The following is a 14,004-nucleotide window of genomic DNA, read 5'->3' as shown; positions in this document are numbered from 1 at the left end:
TTTGTTGAAATGGTCACTAAAATGACGGTTGGACGGTAATTTTTATGGGAGACGGTCAATAGTTTAGGAAAATTAAAATCGAACAAGCCTTCTCAATGACCTGAGACGGTCTCTTAATAATGTGGAGTTGAGACTTCTCACATGATGTGTACTACTCATCACGTGAGAGGTCTCAAATGAGCTAATAATTACGTCTCACAAAAATTAGTGTGAGACGGTATCTCAAAAAAAAAAAAAAAAAAAAAAAAAAAAAAAAAACTTGTGCTAAGAATATTGCAAAGGATAAGAAATGACTTGTTGGCAAATCCAGCTCCAAGATAAGAAACACAACACAAAACTTGAGAGACCACTAAAAATGGCTGCAAAGCTTCTGTGTAATCACATCTACCCAAACACTACATTATCTCCACCACCAACTTCCGTCTCACGAAAACACGGCTCAATCCTGAAACGACCCGTAAGCATAATTCGTCACCAGACTTTATTTACAATGCAGTGGAGAGCTAAAAGACGGTCACCAATGGTCGCGATTTCAGCAGGATTGAAACCACTTGACCTGACCGAGGAGAACATAGAGACGGTGTTGATGGATGCACGAGCTGAGTTGGCTCAACTGTTTGATGGTTCAGTCGGAATTACGGGTCAGGCTGAGCTGGCTGATGTTGATGGTCCGTATGTTAAGATCAGGCTGAAGGGTAAGTTCTGGCATACGCGAGCGATGGTATTGGCTAGACTTGAGAATTACTTGAAGCTCAGGATTCCGGAGATTTTGGAAGTTGATATTGAAGATGAGAAACAGTTGGATGACAGTCCTGCTAATTTTTAAGTCTTGTAATCTTGTATGGTAGTTTCATTCCGATCAAGAATACTTGAATCAAACATAAAATTTTCATAAATTCTCGTATAATGCTGTCTTACGATTTTCAGTCTGGTACTGGTCGACTGATATCAGAAACATTAGAGCAGAAACCAGAGCAATGAACTCGAAAAGTAGTGAGAGTTATATAAGTCTGTCTTAACTCTTACATGTGAAACCAGCCCGAATCTCTATATTTCTCGTTTAGTTATATGGCTAACGGGGTGGTCTCACTTGTAAGACCGTTTCATAAAAGAAACATATGCGATAAATTTCTGCAGACTTTGAGGCACAACAAAATATTTCTTAATAAATGAAGAATTGCTCACTCGTTTATTTACATCAGCATCGAAGCTCCCGTACCAAAAACTGAAGCGAAACCTACCAGTGATTCTAGTGTCTTGTAGTCTACTGGCTAATAATTAATCGTGTCAAACTCTACAACACAATTGCGCCCAGACATCAATAAGGTCTTCCAAAGGCGTAATGAATGACAACGGTAAGCAACAGGTCACCTGGATCAAACTTGATTCATAGCCAGTCTCTCCATCTCCAAAGGTGATTGATTACCGTGGTAAAAATTTCAAAAAAATGTTTCTATCAGGGCTGAAACTATTTGGTTTTACCATTACCAGTATAATGATTCTATCTTCCACCACTGTTACTCTAGTAACACCAACTCCAAATCGGCTAGAGCTTTCATTCATTCGGCTTTCAGGACTATCTTCATGCACTCGTACACAAAATAACTTATTGCTGCTGATGGTAGTACCTGCAATGTTCAAAGCATAAAACCAGATAATGAGCTGTAATCTTTGTTTGGGGTCTTCCAAAAACTGACTCTTTTTACAGTACATGGATAAGGGCTAAGGCTACATAATACTGGCTCATTAACCCGTTACAGGCGGAAACCTTTGAGACATTGGGGTGATGATAAATTCATATACCAGTATTTCACCAAGTTCCACTAGGGTATCCAAAAACTGACTTTGCTTTCCGAGCACGTTGAAAAGGGCCATAAGGCTGCCAAATTGTGGTATTTGAAAACATTCCTTTCCGTATAACAAGGAATACAGCAACATGTCATTTAAAGCACCCGAAGAAAACCAATTTGCACAACTTTTCCCCAATCGGCCAACCATCAGCACCCTACCGCTGCCGTCTCCAACCATCAGCATTTCAAGTTGTAGATCCCCAATTTTGATAAATAAAAAAAAGTGCTATGAAGTAAAACAAAAAAAATAATCCATTACCTGAAGTAAACTAGGTAGCAATCCAGCATACAAAGCTGGAATTCCTCCTTGCTCAACTATCTTCACAAACGTTCCAAATGTACTCAATTTCGTTGACTGAACTTGCATCTGCATCTGTCTCCTGACCACTTCAAATGGATAGGTAGCAACTTCAGCACAAGCACCAGAAATAGCTCCGTGTAATAAGGTTCTCAGAGGCCCTAATTCCAGTTGGCCCAAGGCAGTTAATTCTTGCCCTTGCTGTTTCAAGTTAAGGGCCCTTTTCTTTCCTTCGGGAGAACGGAGATATGCTGTTTTAAGTATATCATATACCCCGTAGAAAACTGCACTGGAAGGTGCAATACTCATAATGGAAGGTAGCAAGCCCCTATAAAGGGAGAATATTCCTTCTGTTTTGATCATGTAGTGGAAAGCGCCAATGACACCACCCAGCTGTTCCCCTCCACGTGCCACTATCCTGGTTCGGATCTAATACAATGGAAATCAGTTCAAACTTATAGATAATACTCACGAAAAAGTAGGCAAAAATAAACAACTTTTTTATCAGTAAAACCATTTTGTGCCCAGGAAAAAAAAGGATGACGGTTAGTCACGGTTCAGAAGCCACTATGTTGAAAAATTAATCTACACTCCATGAACTTAAGCAACCATGCACGGTAGTCAAATGAATTGCTATAGGCTATAGCAAGTACCAGTTCTAGCCTCTAGGTCCAAACATCCTGAATGAGAAAACTTTACTAGGTAACATAAGCGCATTTATTTTGGAAGTTTGATAGAGTTCTTAACAAAAGGTTGTAGTTTCACATACTGTGTCTAGAGGCAAACAAATAACAGTGGCTGTGATTCCGGCGGCAGCTCCTGCTATGAACCTTTCAGCATTTGATGTTCCCTCCATGAAATGTAATTTTAACAGTTGCTTTCTATATGTATCATAAGCACAAAAGTTGATTGCTTTAAATGGAGCCGTGCGGAGAATATTGAGGAAGTTACCCTTCCAAAAGCCCCTCAAGCCTTGAGTAACTGCTATTGTCCGAACAAGCTCCACTATATTTTTCTGCTCACCACGAACAATGTACTCTAGCTTCAATCTCTCAAGTGGGGCAACAATAGTTCTGAAACAGTGAAACCCACTCATAAACTGATGAAGTCGAGAAACTGTAAAGCCAAAAGAAAAGGCTCTTGGTCAAAGCTTACAATCTAAGCCATTTGCATGAATATCAGCCTACTACATTATTGCAAAAACATTAACTGTTTATTATGTTAAGTATGCTGTAAAAACCTATCTCAAATACGTTGGCATGTGAAGTGCAAGAAGGCACTACTATGTTACCATATAGGATACATTATACAACATAATCCGCTCCTCCCTTGGAAAAGCGAAACATAGTAGTTATAGTAATCCTTTGTGATATTTGTACAGATAATACGGTCATCAAAAATGTTGTAGCAAATGGTGAATCCTGGGAAGAGTCGATTTAGAAATGCAGATAATAGGTTCATTGGTTGGCCGACTGAAGTCACATAGAGTACTTAATATAAATGCTTTACTATGTTTGCTTCTATAGAGCTTCACATGTGAAGTAATTACCAATGAGCATTGGACATATTTCGCAGCCAAAATGCTGAGGAAAATGGATACTTTTATACCCCTTAGTTGCCTCAAACACAAAGGGACACAAATTCCAAATCATTGTGCTAAAACCGTCTTCCTATCTCCCATGGTTGGATTATAAAGCGAATAATCCACTACATTGTTCCTATAATCACACTACAACATCAACAAAGCAATAGTCCGAAAACAATACAGTCTAGTCAGCACTTTCGATTGCCACAGGTAATTCTTCTAAATCTAGTCTTCAACATCGTAACTATCAGCTGCTCTAAGAAGCAACTCCCGTCAATCAGCCTAAAATGTACCCCCTACGTCCCAATCATTTGTTTACCTTCGATTAAAATGCGTAAATGACAATACAAACACAAATAAATAATCCTATAAACAATTGATTTCATTATTATCGATCTTGGGATTCCAACCATTAGCTTAAGCTTTTGTTTGAGATGGTTTCTTGACGGTATCAGAGCCAGTGTGACCAAAAGGTCACGGGTTCGAATCCCACCCCCTCAATTCTAAATTCTAAAGTGGAATATTAGCACCAGGTATGGGGAGGCCTGCAGTTGCAAGGGCATTCGTGTGAGAGAGCGTGTTAGAATATAAAACCGATCTTGGGACTCAACCCATTAGCTTAAGCTTTTGGTTGAGATGGTTTCTTGACACAAAAAAGGCGGTTTCTTGTGTCGGATGTACGCAGTCTTATCCATGTGTTAGCAATACAAATTACAATGAAAACAATAAAAAGGAGGAGAAAAAATAGTATAGTATACCGAGCAACCATAGCAGCAACAGCACCAGCCCATAAATGTTTAGAAGAGTTATTAATAGCGGCGCCACGTCCCGGTGAAGACGACACCGTTTTATGATTATTCCTCCCAACATTTCCGACTTTCAAACTAACCGACGAAAATAAACAGCCGGTAGAGGTAGAGGTACCCTTGACAATTACCTTAATGCCCTTGTTAGAAGAAGCGCGTGAGGTTGAAACGGAAGTAGTGAGAAGGGGATAGACGGTTTGGAGAAGAGATGGGGAGAGAATGGGGTCGAGGAAGAGACCGCCATGAGGGGACGAGATTAATACGACGTCGGAAGTTGGCATTTTGGGTTTATTATTTGGTTAGATTTGGGAGGAGGAGGAGTGGAGGACTGACCAGTGGAGTTGAGGGGGGAGATATAGATTCGGGGAATCGGGGGTTGGTACCACTCGCAACTGCCTTTGGTCCTCTTTTGGTTTGGATTGGATCTTTCAAATATGGGTATAGCCGTATAGGGTAGATTTGGTGAACGGGTTATTCGGATTAGGTTTGTTCTCTTGGTTTATTCATTTAGGTCGGGTTAGTTTTGGGGTGGATTAGTTAACAAGTTTTCTTTAAGACGGTATTATCTGTTTTAATCTTAGGACAAGTTAAGTGTATACACAAGTGATATGATACTTGACCCGTTTTAATTGTAATACGCATTGTGCCGTCTTTCGGGAAGTTTGATTCATATTATAAGGGGTTTTGTATTTGTTTAGTTGTTTTGGATCAAATTAGGTTATTTTGTTATCAAGATCGGTTTTAGATCCGGTCATTCTGGATTTTTGAGAGAATTTCAAATTGCGCTTTTTGTGTGGAGTCAATATGATGAGCAAAAGAGAACAAGGAGGTGAGCCCGTCCATGAATCTTTGGTTTGGCTAAATAATTAAATTTGTTGATTTTGGTTTGATCATTGTTATTTTATATCTGAGTTTTAATATGTGTTCAAACTTTCACCTTTAATTTAATCTCTAAATTCATTTATTTTTTTAAGAGTATCGAGACTTCAATATCTTAATACAAACTTACGATCGGATCTTCATATCCTCTCAGAACAACATACACTTGACTACTTGAGGGCATTTATTACTTAAACAACATAGAACTTGTGCCATTTATTACCGACGCGATCCGAAAAATAGTTTTAAGATTTTTAAACGTTATTTCAAACCATATGTCATTTAAGCTTCCGCAAGTCATTATTATACGCATAGAGAGATTGCGGTGCGAATTTCGATACATTTTATTTTGGGACCTTGTCGACATAATTAGTGATTTTCGGTGATTTTATGAAACTGGAAATTATTTTGCTTAATGCTTTATATAAGGTCATTACGTCTTAACATGATTAAATGGATGTCCGTATCTCTCTCAACAAACATAAATTAGAGTATATAGCTTGTTTCGTCTATTACTGTCTGACACGACCCAAATAGTAGACTTATAGTCTTTCAATGTCCCTATTTCAACTTATATGCATTAACCCTAAGAGTCATATTTATATGACAATTTCGAGGACCAGTCAATCGAAAATCATGGATAATAACCTACAAAAATCAAACCAATTTTTGGCGACCCTTGAGACCAGAAATATTTATTGCTAAGTACTTATCTATAATACCATTACGTCTTAAAACTAATACCGGATATTTGCACCCCTCTCAAAACAATATCGAATGGAGCATACAACATGAAAGTTACTTGCGACACGATCCGAAAAGTAGTCTTAATGTTTATAAATGTCATAACGTTGTAGCACATGGCCTTGCTTCTAGGGCCATGAGACTGTAATCCCTTTATTTACAGTTGCCAAAAAAAAAAAAAAAAAAAATGTTTATAAATGTCTCTATTTCAAATAATATGCCAATTCGGTTACTTTGAGTCATTATTATACGTAATAGAGGGGTTGCAGTGTATTTTTCGAGATATTTTATTCTGAGACCTAGTCAACCCGAAAACCATGGATAATAACCTTCGAAATCACTGGTTTTCGACAATTTTTCAAAACCGAGAAGATATTTTGTTGAGTGCTTTTATATCGAGTCATTATTTCTTAAAATGACTTCGGGTGTTCGAATCCCTCTAAAAATGACATATAATGGAGAGGAAATTTTGTTTTCTCCACTACCGACACGATCTGAAAAGTAGGCTTAATGTTTCTAGATGTCTCTATTTTAAACTATTGTCAATTCGGTTACCCTAAATCATTTTATGTGTCATAAAGGGATCGTTGTGTGAATCTGTTGACATTTTACTTCGGGGCACAATCTACCTGAAAACCGTGATGATAACCTTCAAAATTAGCGATTTTCGAGGATCTTACGAAATCGGAAATTAAAGAAATTTTTGCTTAATACTTATCTTTAAGGCATTATGTCTTGAAATGATCGAATATTCATAGTTATTATTTTTAAAACAATATATAGTTTGGAGAATCAACTTGTTTAGTCTACTATTGAGATGATCTGAAAAGTAGTCTTAGGGCCATAAGCCCATAACTAGTGCGAGATGGCTCATTTTAGACCCGATAAAAATGAATTAATCAGTATCAAAACTAGGTATGAATGACAGACGATTTTTATCAAATTTATATCGATAAAGATTGTTGTAACTTAAGATCTCCATAGATCTTATTTATAGTCTCTGAATTAAAGTTATTTGATCCGTCATATTAAGACAAAACCTCATTTGCTAGATTAAAAATAAGTAATTGAAATTATATCGGGCGACTAGATATAACAAACGGGTCATTCAAATCAAATCACTTCAAATACACAATATCGAGTCGGGTTATCCAGATCATTTATATCAGATCACAAGTGAAAAATTTGTCGTTTTAATTGATTTTTCTTCCAGTATAAATATCCCGATACTTGGCGCGAAAAAACTTTTTCCGTTCCGTCGTTCATTTCTCATTTCTCACTTCTCCATTTCTCCACTTAATTTTCAGAGCTAGAGATAGAGAGAGAGAGACAGAGAAATTGAACTCAATTTTATGGTTTCTCAAATATTCGGCCGCCATTAACACACAAATTCGAGCTCTTCTTAACCTAATTTCGATCGAAATCCGAATTTTTCAGTTGCTTAAACAAATTGATTGATTAAAATGCAGAAACTAGGGTTACTAGGTATGAAAAGCTTCGATCAGTTCAAATTATTGACAGGAGCCTCTTCCGGAACTGCGAAAACTTTATCAATTTCCTCGCGTTCATCTTCCGATGCAATTACTTCTGGAAGCTTCGCTAATCTTAAGCTCACCGCAGGTTCGTCATCGAACTTTCGTAATTAATTTCATGAATTTCTTCATTTTAGCTTGAATTTGTTCTTATGTTGATAAATTTACAGAGAAATTGGTTAAGGAACAAGCGTCAGTGAGAACTGATCTTGATTTAGCGGTAATTTGATGATTTTCACTAAATTGTGTTTTTTTCGCGTGATTATGAAGTTGCGATGATTGATTTGATGAGTTCATTGTTGTTGCGTTTGATTTCGATGTAAAATGCGTAGAATTCGAAGTTGAAGAAGTCTTTAGAGCAAATTCATGTGTTAGAGGAGAAGCTGCAGATTGCTTTTAACGAGAATGCGAAGCTGAAAGTGAAGCAGAAAGAGGATGAGAAGTTGTGGCAAGGTCTCGAGTCGAAATTCTCTTCAACGAAGACGTTATGTGATCAGCTCACCGAAACCTTGCAGTTCCTGGCTTGTCAAGTTCAGGATGGTGAGCAATATGTTCAAACCTTACGCACTTTTTGTAATTTTATGTTAATGTAATTGTTACTGAAGTATCGGAATGTTTGAACAGCGGAGAAAGATAAGCTAGTGATTGAAGAGAAGTTGAACACGAATTCAGCAGCTTTGGACAGCTTGAATGACGAAATGAAGAGTTTGTCGCTGAAGTTGGAGTGTGCCGAAGAAACTGTTAGAGAACGTAAGCTATAACTCTAGTAAATGTTCAGTTCAATGACATGTGAATTGTGAGTTCTGAAAAAAAAAAAAATACTCAGATGTTATATTGTAATGAAACTGTTTCCAGAAAGATTATGTCGTAACTTGTTCGTTTTTTGTGCAATTATCTGTCTAATCTGATCGGTTTTCCAGGTGATGAGGCCCTGAAGGAAGTAACCGTGCAGAAGCAGGATCAAGAGGCAGCTTTTGAGGGCGAGAAGTTGAAAAGTATCAGATTAATGGAGGAGAAAGGTAGTCTATCTTGATTCTGATATGATTTGTTGCCATCATTGTAAATGATGTGTGCAAAACATTCTCTATGTGATGGTATACATCAGCCTGTTTGCGTATAGCTTGCCGTGAACACGACACTAATTCATGGAGTGTCACCACTTAAATGTTTATTGACATGAAAACCTGTGCTCATCTGTTAGACAGTTTCATGCATATTATCTGTGTTCTAGTTCTAAACCTTTTATAGCTGGTTATTTCTAGTAATCACCTGCACAAAGCAAATCGAAGTTTCACTAAGGGAGCTACTTGATAGCTAGCTGTTGAATGATGTTTTCAATGCGAACTCATGGCAATGACTCACATCATTTATTCATTTGTAATTTCGTATCAGCGTATTAGCAGAATCTGATAAATTTCTTTGGTACGATTCTGGTAATTTTTGGCGTCAGATGTTGTCTACATTCTAGAGTTTATTGCTTTTAGTGAGGCTAACCAGCTTGCAATTCTCCATTTGCCTTAATAAGATACTGTTGGTTTGTGCTTGGTATATTAAGTAGAAGACTAGAAGTTCAATGATTATCTAGTAAATGCTGACTAGCAAGTTTTGTTTGGTATTTAAGTCTTCACTGTTTTATACTCCCTCCGTCTCAATCATTTGTTTACCTTTGATTAAAATACTCCTCACAGAATAAAAAAGGTAAACAAATGATGAGGATGGAGGGAGTGCTTCTTAACTTGTGCTAGCAAGACACCAATAAGTGTTTCCTGGATTGATCAGGATACCTGTCTCACTAGGAACTGTATCAGAATGCTCAGATTTGGCTGAGGTTTTATTGGAAATGTGTTGCATGCAGATGCTTTGATTAAGAGTCTCGAGGAAGATGTGACTACAACCAGATTGGCTGGTTTGAATTTGAAGTCTAAATTGGACGACGCAAGTATGGAGTTAAAATTGAAAGAAGAAGACCTGTCTCAGATGAGAGTTTCTCTTGAAAATTTGGAGAGGGAGAAAATTGATCTACAGTTTAGCAATGACGAGTTTGCCAAGAAACTGGCGGCATCCCTGCAAGAGACTCAAAATCTGAAAGAAGTTGTTAACACTTTCGCTGCAAAATTGTCTGAACTAGACCAGCAAAGTCTGGCTGTTTCGGACAAGATTTCTCAGCTCTGTTCAGTATATGATTCATGTTCTAAGATAGCTGTGCAAGAAAAACACCTCATTGTGCAGCATGCTCAGAAGCAGTACGATCTGCTTCATCATCAGCATGTACACATTAAGTCACAGAAGGATGAACTTCATGTAATCAACCAAGGGCTGAATGAAAAGGTCAGTGCACTTCACAGTGCCCAAGAATCTGTGATGGTGCAACATGCTGAAGAATGCCGCGTAACAGAAGAGAGGATTAGGACACTACAGTCTGAAGTAGAGGCGCTTGCGTCTCAGAAAACTGAAGCAGAAAAACTGGCTGCTCAATTGGAAGCGCAAGTTGCCAATCTTTCTGAGAGCTTAAAAGTAGCATCAAATGAGAAGGTTTAATAATTTCTTAACCTGAATATTATTTCCCGCTCTAACTACTAGAATCATTTGTCATTCCTAAACTTTTTTATTTGAACCTGCAGAATGAGTTGTTGCTGAAGTTGTCAGAACTGGAGTCTGAAAAGAAAGAGAGTGCAGAGAAGCTTCTGTCGGATGTACAGAAGAAAGAGGAAGAAGTTGACGGATTTCAGAAGGACGTTTTGAAGCTCAATCAACAAGTTCAATCTCTGGAGACGCAAGTGAGCAAGCTTGATGCAGCAATAGAAGAAAAACAACAGCTAATATTTCAAGCCATGGAAAAAGAGAAGCGATTGGAAGATGAGAAAGAAGAGGTTCTATAATCGTTTGAATAATAATACTTTTCATTGTAACTATGAACCTTGGGTTTGCTTAAAAATCATTTGATGTGTCCCTGCAGATTCAAGCACAGTTGGTTGCTTCAGAGTGCAAGCTAAAGGAGGCTAAGAAGCAGTATGATACTATGCTTGACAGTAAACAATCAGAGCTTTCAAGGCATTTGAAGGAGATCTCTCACAGGAACGATCAGGTTATTTATTATACTATAGTCTACATTGCGTATGATATTTGTTGTTAAAGCATTTATGTCCTTAATTTCGGCATTTCTTTCTTTCAAACAGGCTATTAATGACATTAGAAAGAAGTATGACGTCGAAAAGCAGGAGATTGTTAACCTTGAGAAAGAAAAGGTTAGCTGTCTATTTTGATTGAACTGAGATTGTATTATTGCTCTATTATTGTCTGCAAATGTTCTTTGTAAGTTGGGATAGTTGAGACATAATGATCCTTGTCAATACCTTTAGGCGGAGAAGATTGTTGCAGAGATGCAAAAAATGTGTGAACAAAGACTCAATGAGTGCAAAGAAGAATCAAAACAACACCTATCTTGCATTCAAGAAGAGCACAGTGTTCTGGTATGTTCTAACAAAACAGTTCTTTTTCTCGAAGCCATCTAAAGACTACAACATTGGTGTAGCCATTGTGCATACAAGCAAATCATATGTGGCTGAAATGAATGTGGTTGAGTATTTAGTTCCTAACTCATATGTATCCTGTTTTTGTCTAGATTGAGCGCTTGCGGAAGGAGCATGAAAAGAAAGAATCAAATCTTGAAGCTGAGCACCTTGAAGAATTGAAACGCATCAATCGCCAAGCTGAGAATGATTCGAGAGAGGTCAGTAGTCTTCACTTCTAGGCACATCAGCACATGAGCCTCAAGTTCTTATTAAAGGATAGTCTTTTTTCTAAGAAGCTCAAACTTTCAGAAAATGAATGCACTAAGGGATGAGCATGAAGTTCAGTTACGAGCTTTAAGGTTGAAACATGAAGATGAATGCAGACAGCTTCAGCAAGAATTGGATCTTCAGAAATCAAAAGTGGGTAAACGTTAATTCTCTTTTCTGTGGCTAGATTATTATGTTTGTGTTGACTGTGAAGCGTGACCACCTCAATTCACAGGAAGAGAGGCAAAGAGCTTTGTTGCAACTACAGTGGAAAGTGATGAGTGATAAGCCCCAAGAGGAGCAAGAAGTAAACTCAAAGAAGGTTCACCCTAATCTTTAGCTTTCTTTTTGTGTGAACTTGAGAGCTTATGTTGTGTTAACCTTTCGTGCTATTCTGTACGCCTGAATCTATAGTCGGAGAATTTCCAAACCAATCTTATTGCAAATGCTGCAAAATGATATCTGCATAATGCCATAATAGTTTCCCGTGTTCTAACATATTGTATGGCGGATAGTACAGATAATCTGAGACTGTCATTTTTCTTTTCTCAGGAGTACTCTATAACGTCGAAGAGAATGAGAGAACCGAGTGATATGAAAAAAGTGAAGCACACCCAGGTAAGAGATGCTAAATTTGGCAGTTTGGTGTAAGAGATGTGTTACGTAGCTGAGGTTTGAGATTTACTATCTTGTGCTTGACTGTGTTTATATCCCAGGAATTGCCTTATCGAGATGTACTTCAGTCTCCCGTATCAAATTTGCTACAGAAAGTGGAGAAAGCAAACTCCGGAAACATAATGGAGATATCTAAGCATGGAAGGAAGGTGAGATGTTTTTCGTGTATGTTAACTCCCCATTGCAGAGATGTGTTAGTGAGGATATTCTGTAGAAACCTTCTGCAGTGTTGATTGGGTGTTACATATCACATACAAGTTTCTCAGATGATATTGACTGGCTGATATATCTGCCACGCGCAGGTAACTCACCGTGAGTATGAAGTGGAAACAACTAATGGAGGGACTGTCACCAAGCGTAGAAAAACTAAGAGTACTGTCAGTTTTGCGGTATGTACATACCTCTAGTCAATATATTAGTAACACAAAGACTTGTTTTGGAAAATAAGTGATCCTGAATTTGATGTTTGCTTAGGATCCAAAGAAACACAAAAAGGTGACACCACCAAAAGCCACCACGCCAAGAAGCTCTATCAAGGTAACATTAACACACGGAAAAATACTTTGCATGTTTCATTCTGTTACAGGTCCATATATTGCGGTATAAAAACAAGCTGACGATTTTTATTCTGTATTCAGAAAACCAGGAAACCAGTTTACAGTCAGTCTAACAACTTAGGAGATCTGTTCTCTGAAGGATCTCTGAATCCATATGCAGATGGAGACGATCCATATGCTTTTGACTAAAGGTTAACGATCAATTTGCTACCTTCTCCAATACGTTACCATTTATTTTTATTGCTGTACTGCAATTTGACTATGACATCTGGCATTTTTGGGAATAGGTTAAAGCACATAAAATTTGACCCTAATTGATTAATATGAACAGGAACTCTGTGATCATGAGAATGCGTCTTATATTGCTGATCCACGTACATTTTTTTGACAGGAAACTACAGGCGAGTCTGTTTCTGTATAAGAGGCTTCAGCTGGCACTTGTGTGCTTAGAGTAACGCAGAGCGGCAGAGGAGTCACATTTTGCATCTCAAATACATGAAGAGCAACTTGCTGTTATATCGTTAGAGCAGCCAACCATTCAGGATTCGTGTCCATATGAGATCTTTTGTCAGCTGTAAATTCTCTGATTCATGTCCATACGAAATATTTTATCGGCTGATGGAAACAATATTCTGTTAATATCCCGTCTCTTGATTTTACTGCTACGTATAAAGCTGAGTTACATTAACGTTGTGTATAAATATATTGATCATTTCTCGACATTCTGATGATTAATTCAATTTTTGCACCTGTGTGAATCTTAACTTCCGGTGAAAAACTTAGTTCTGCATTCATTTCGAGGTCACAGGCATGTTAACTTCGACTCCAAATGACATAACCAAAGGCTCAATGATTCTATTACGGGTAAATCTAAAACCATGTCGAATTTTTCACGTTTTAACATACTGAATCAACAATTCAATCAAAAACGACTTATGCACGATTTAGCTCGATAACGATAATGATATGCAAGCAAACTACAAAAAAAAGTACTCGGTACCAAATTAGCAGTAGCTTCCAAACATTAATGTATTCATACTTGCACTTCTCAGGCAACCGGAGAAGTCCAGAAATCAGATTACGAAGTCAAACACTCGATTTAGCTCGACAATTTTCCAATCGAATAAACAACCACAATTAACATCCTAGTAGCGGTGTTTTCAGATTACATTCATTAACCTAATCAGAAATCAAACACTCGATTTAACTCGACAAATATCACAATTAACATCCTATTAGCAGACTAGCAGTATCTTCAATCTTCAAGCAGTCGCTGAAGTACGACGCCATGAATCATCA

At 37.7% G+C, this 14,004-nt stretch overlaps 3 protein-coding genes across 5 annotated transcripts; 2 read left to right on the top strand and 1 right to left on the bottom strand.

The window, feature by feature from the left end:
• The first annotated feature begins 282 nt into the window (after positions 1-282).
• On the top strand, positions 283-1,138 carry LOC141585861 (uncharacterized). The gene has a single exon (XM_074406921.1). It carries the CDS (start codon positions 290-292, stop codon positions 824-826), a length of 537 nt encoding a protein of 178 aa, XP_074263022.1. The 5' UTR covers positions 283-289; the 3' UTR covers positions 827-1,138.
• A 9-nt stretch (positions 1,139-1,147) lies between these two features.
• LOC141585860 (putative mitochondrial adenine nucleotide transporter BTL2) lies at positions 1,148-4,913 on the bottom strand. 2 transcript variants are annotated; one of them, XM_074406919.1, is made up of 4 exons: positions 4,492-4,913; positions 2,918-3,221; positions 2,110-2,577; positions 1,148-1,628 (listed from the first exon to the last, which is right to left on the bottom strand). In XM_074406919.1, the coding sequence occupies exons 1-4, from the start codon at positions 4,818-4,820 to the stop codon at positions 1,560-1,562; spliced, it is 1,170 nt and encodes a 389-aa protein (XP_074263020.1). In that variant the 5' UTR covers positions 4,821-4,913; the 3' UTR covers positions 1,148-1,559. The 2 variants fall into 2 exon arrangements, with proteins under 2 accessions (XP_074263020.1, XP_074263021.1); XM_074406920.1 differs by having other exon boundaries at positions 2,918-3,264; positions 4,492-4,861.
• Positions 4,914-7,412: 2,499 nt separating this feature from the next.
• LOC141585859 (synaptonemal complex protein 1-like) lies at positions 7,413-13,430 on the top strand. 2 transcript variants are annotated; one of them, XM_074406917.1, is made up of 19 exons: positions 7,413-7,782; positions 7,865-7,914; positions 8,027-8,234; positions 8,319-8,444; positions 8,615-8,713; positions 9,550-10,226; positions 10,316-10,564; positions 10,651-10,779; positions 10,871-10,939; positions 11,054-11,164; positions 11,317-11,424; positions 11,516-11,626; positions 11,709-11,795; positions 12,026-12,091; positions 12,190-12,297; positions 12,451-12,537; positions 12,623-12,685; positions 12,787-12,896; positions 13,097-13,430. In XM_074406917.1, exons 1-18 carry the CDS (start codon positions 7,626-7,628, stop codon positions 12,892-12,894), a joined length of 2,613 nt encoding a protein of 870 aa, XP_074263018.1. In that variant the 5' UTR covers positions 7,413-7,625; the 3' UTR covers positions 12,895-12,896; positions 13,097-13,430. The 2 variants fall into 2 exon arrangements, with proteins under 2 accessions (XP_074263018.1, XP_074263019.1); XM_074406918.1 differs by lacking the exon at positions 13,097-13,430 and having other exon boundaries at positions 7,501-7,782; positions 12,787-12,897.
• Positions 13,431-14,004: the final 574 nt, after the last annotated feature.

Source organism: Silene latifolia, chromosome 6 (genome assembly GCF_048544455.1).
Source record: "Silene latifolia isolate original U9 population chromosome 6, ASM4854445v1, whole genome shotgun sequence".
NCBI classification, from domain to species: Eukaryota; Viridiplantae; Streptophyta; class Magnoliopsida; order Caryophyllales; family Caryophyllaceae; genus Silene; species Silene latifolia.
The sequence above is the reverse complement of the archived record's forward strand: the minus strand, read 5'-3'. Positions and strand labels throughout refer to the sequence as shown.

Coding starts and splice junctions, on each gene's coding strand:
- LOC141585859 (XM_074406917.1), top strand. CDS start 7,626: ATGCAGAAACTAGGGTTACTAGGTATGAAAAGCTTCGATCAGTTCAAA. Junction 10,565..10,650: donor TGGAAGATGAGAAAGAAGAG/GTTCTATAATCG, acceptor GTGTCCCTGCAG/ATTCAAGCACAGTTGGTTGC. Junction 10,940..11,053: donor TTAACCTTGAGAAAGAAAAG/GTTAGCTGTCTA, acceptor CAATACCTTTAG/GCGGAGAAGATTGTTGCAGA.
- LOC141585861 (XM_074406921.1), top strand. CDS start 290: ATGACTTGTTGGCAAATCCAGCTCCAAGATAAGAAACACAACACAAAA.
- LOC141585860 (XM_074406919.1), bottom strand. CDS start 4,820: ATGCCAACTTCCGACGTCGTATTAATCTCGTCCCCTCATGGCGGTCTC. Junction 3,222..4,491: donor GTTGCTGCTATGGTTGCTCG/GTATACTATACT, acceptor TCACTGTTTCAG/AACTATTGTTGCCCCACTTG. Junction 1,629..2,109: donor TGCTACCTAGTTTACTTCAG/GTAATGGATTAT, acceptor TGAACATTGCAG/GTACTACCATCAGCAGCAAT.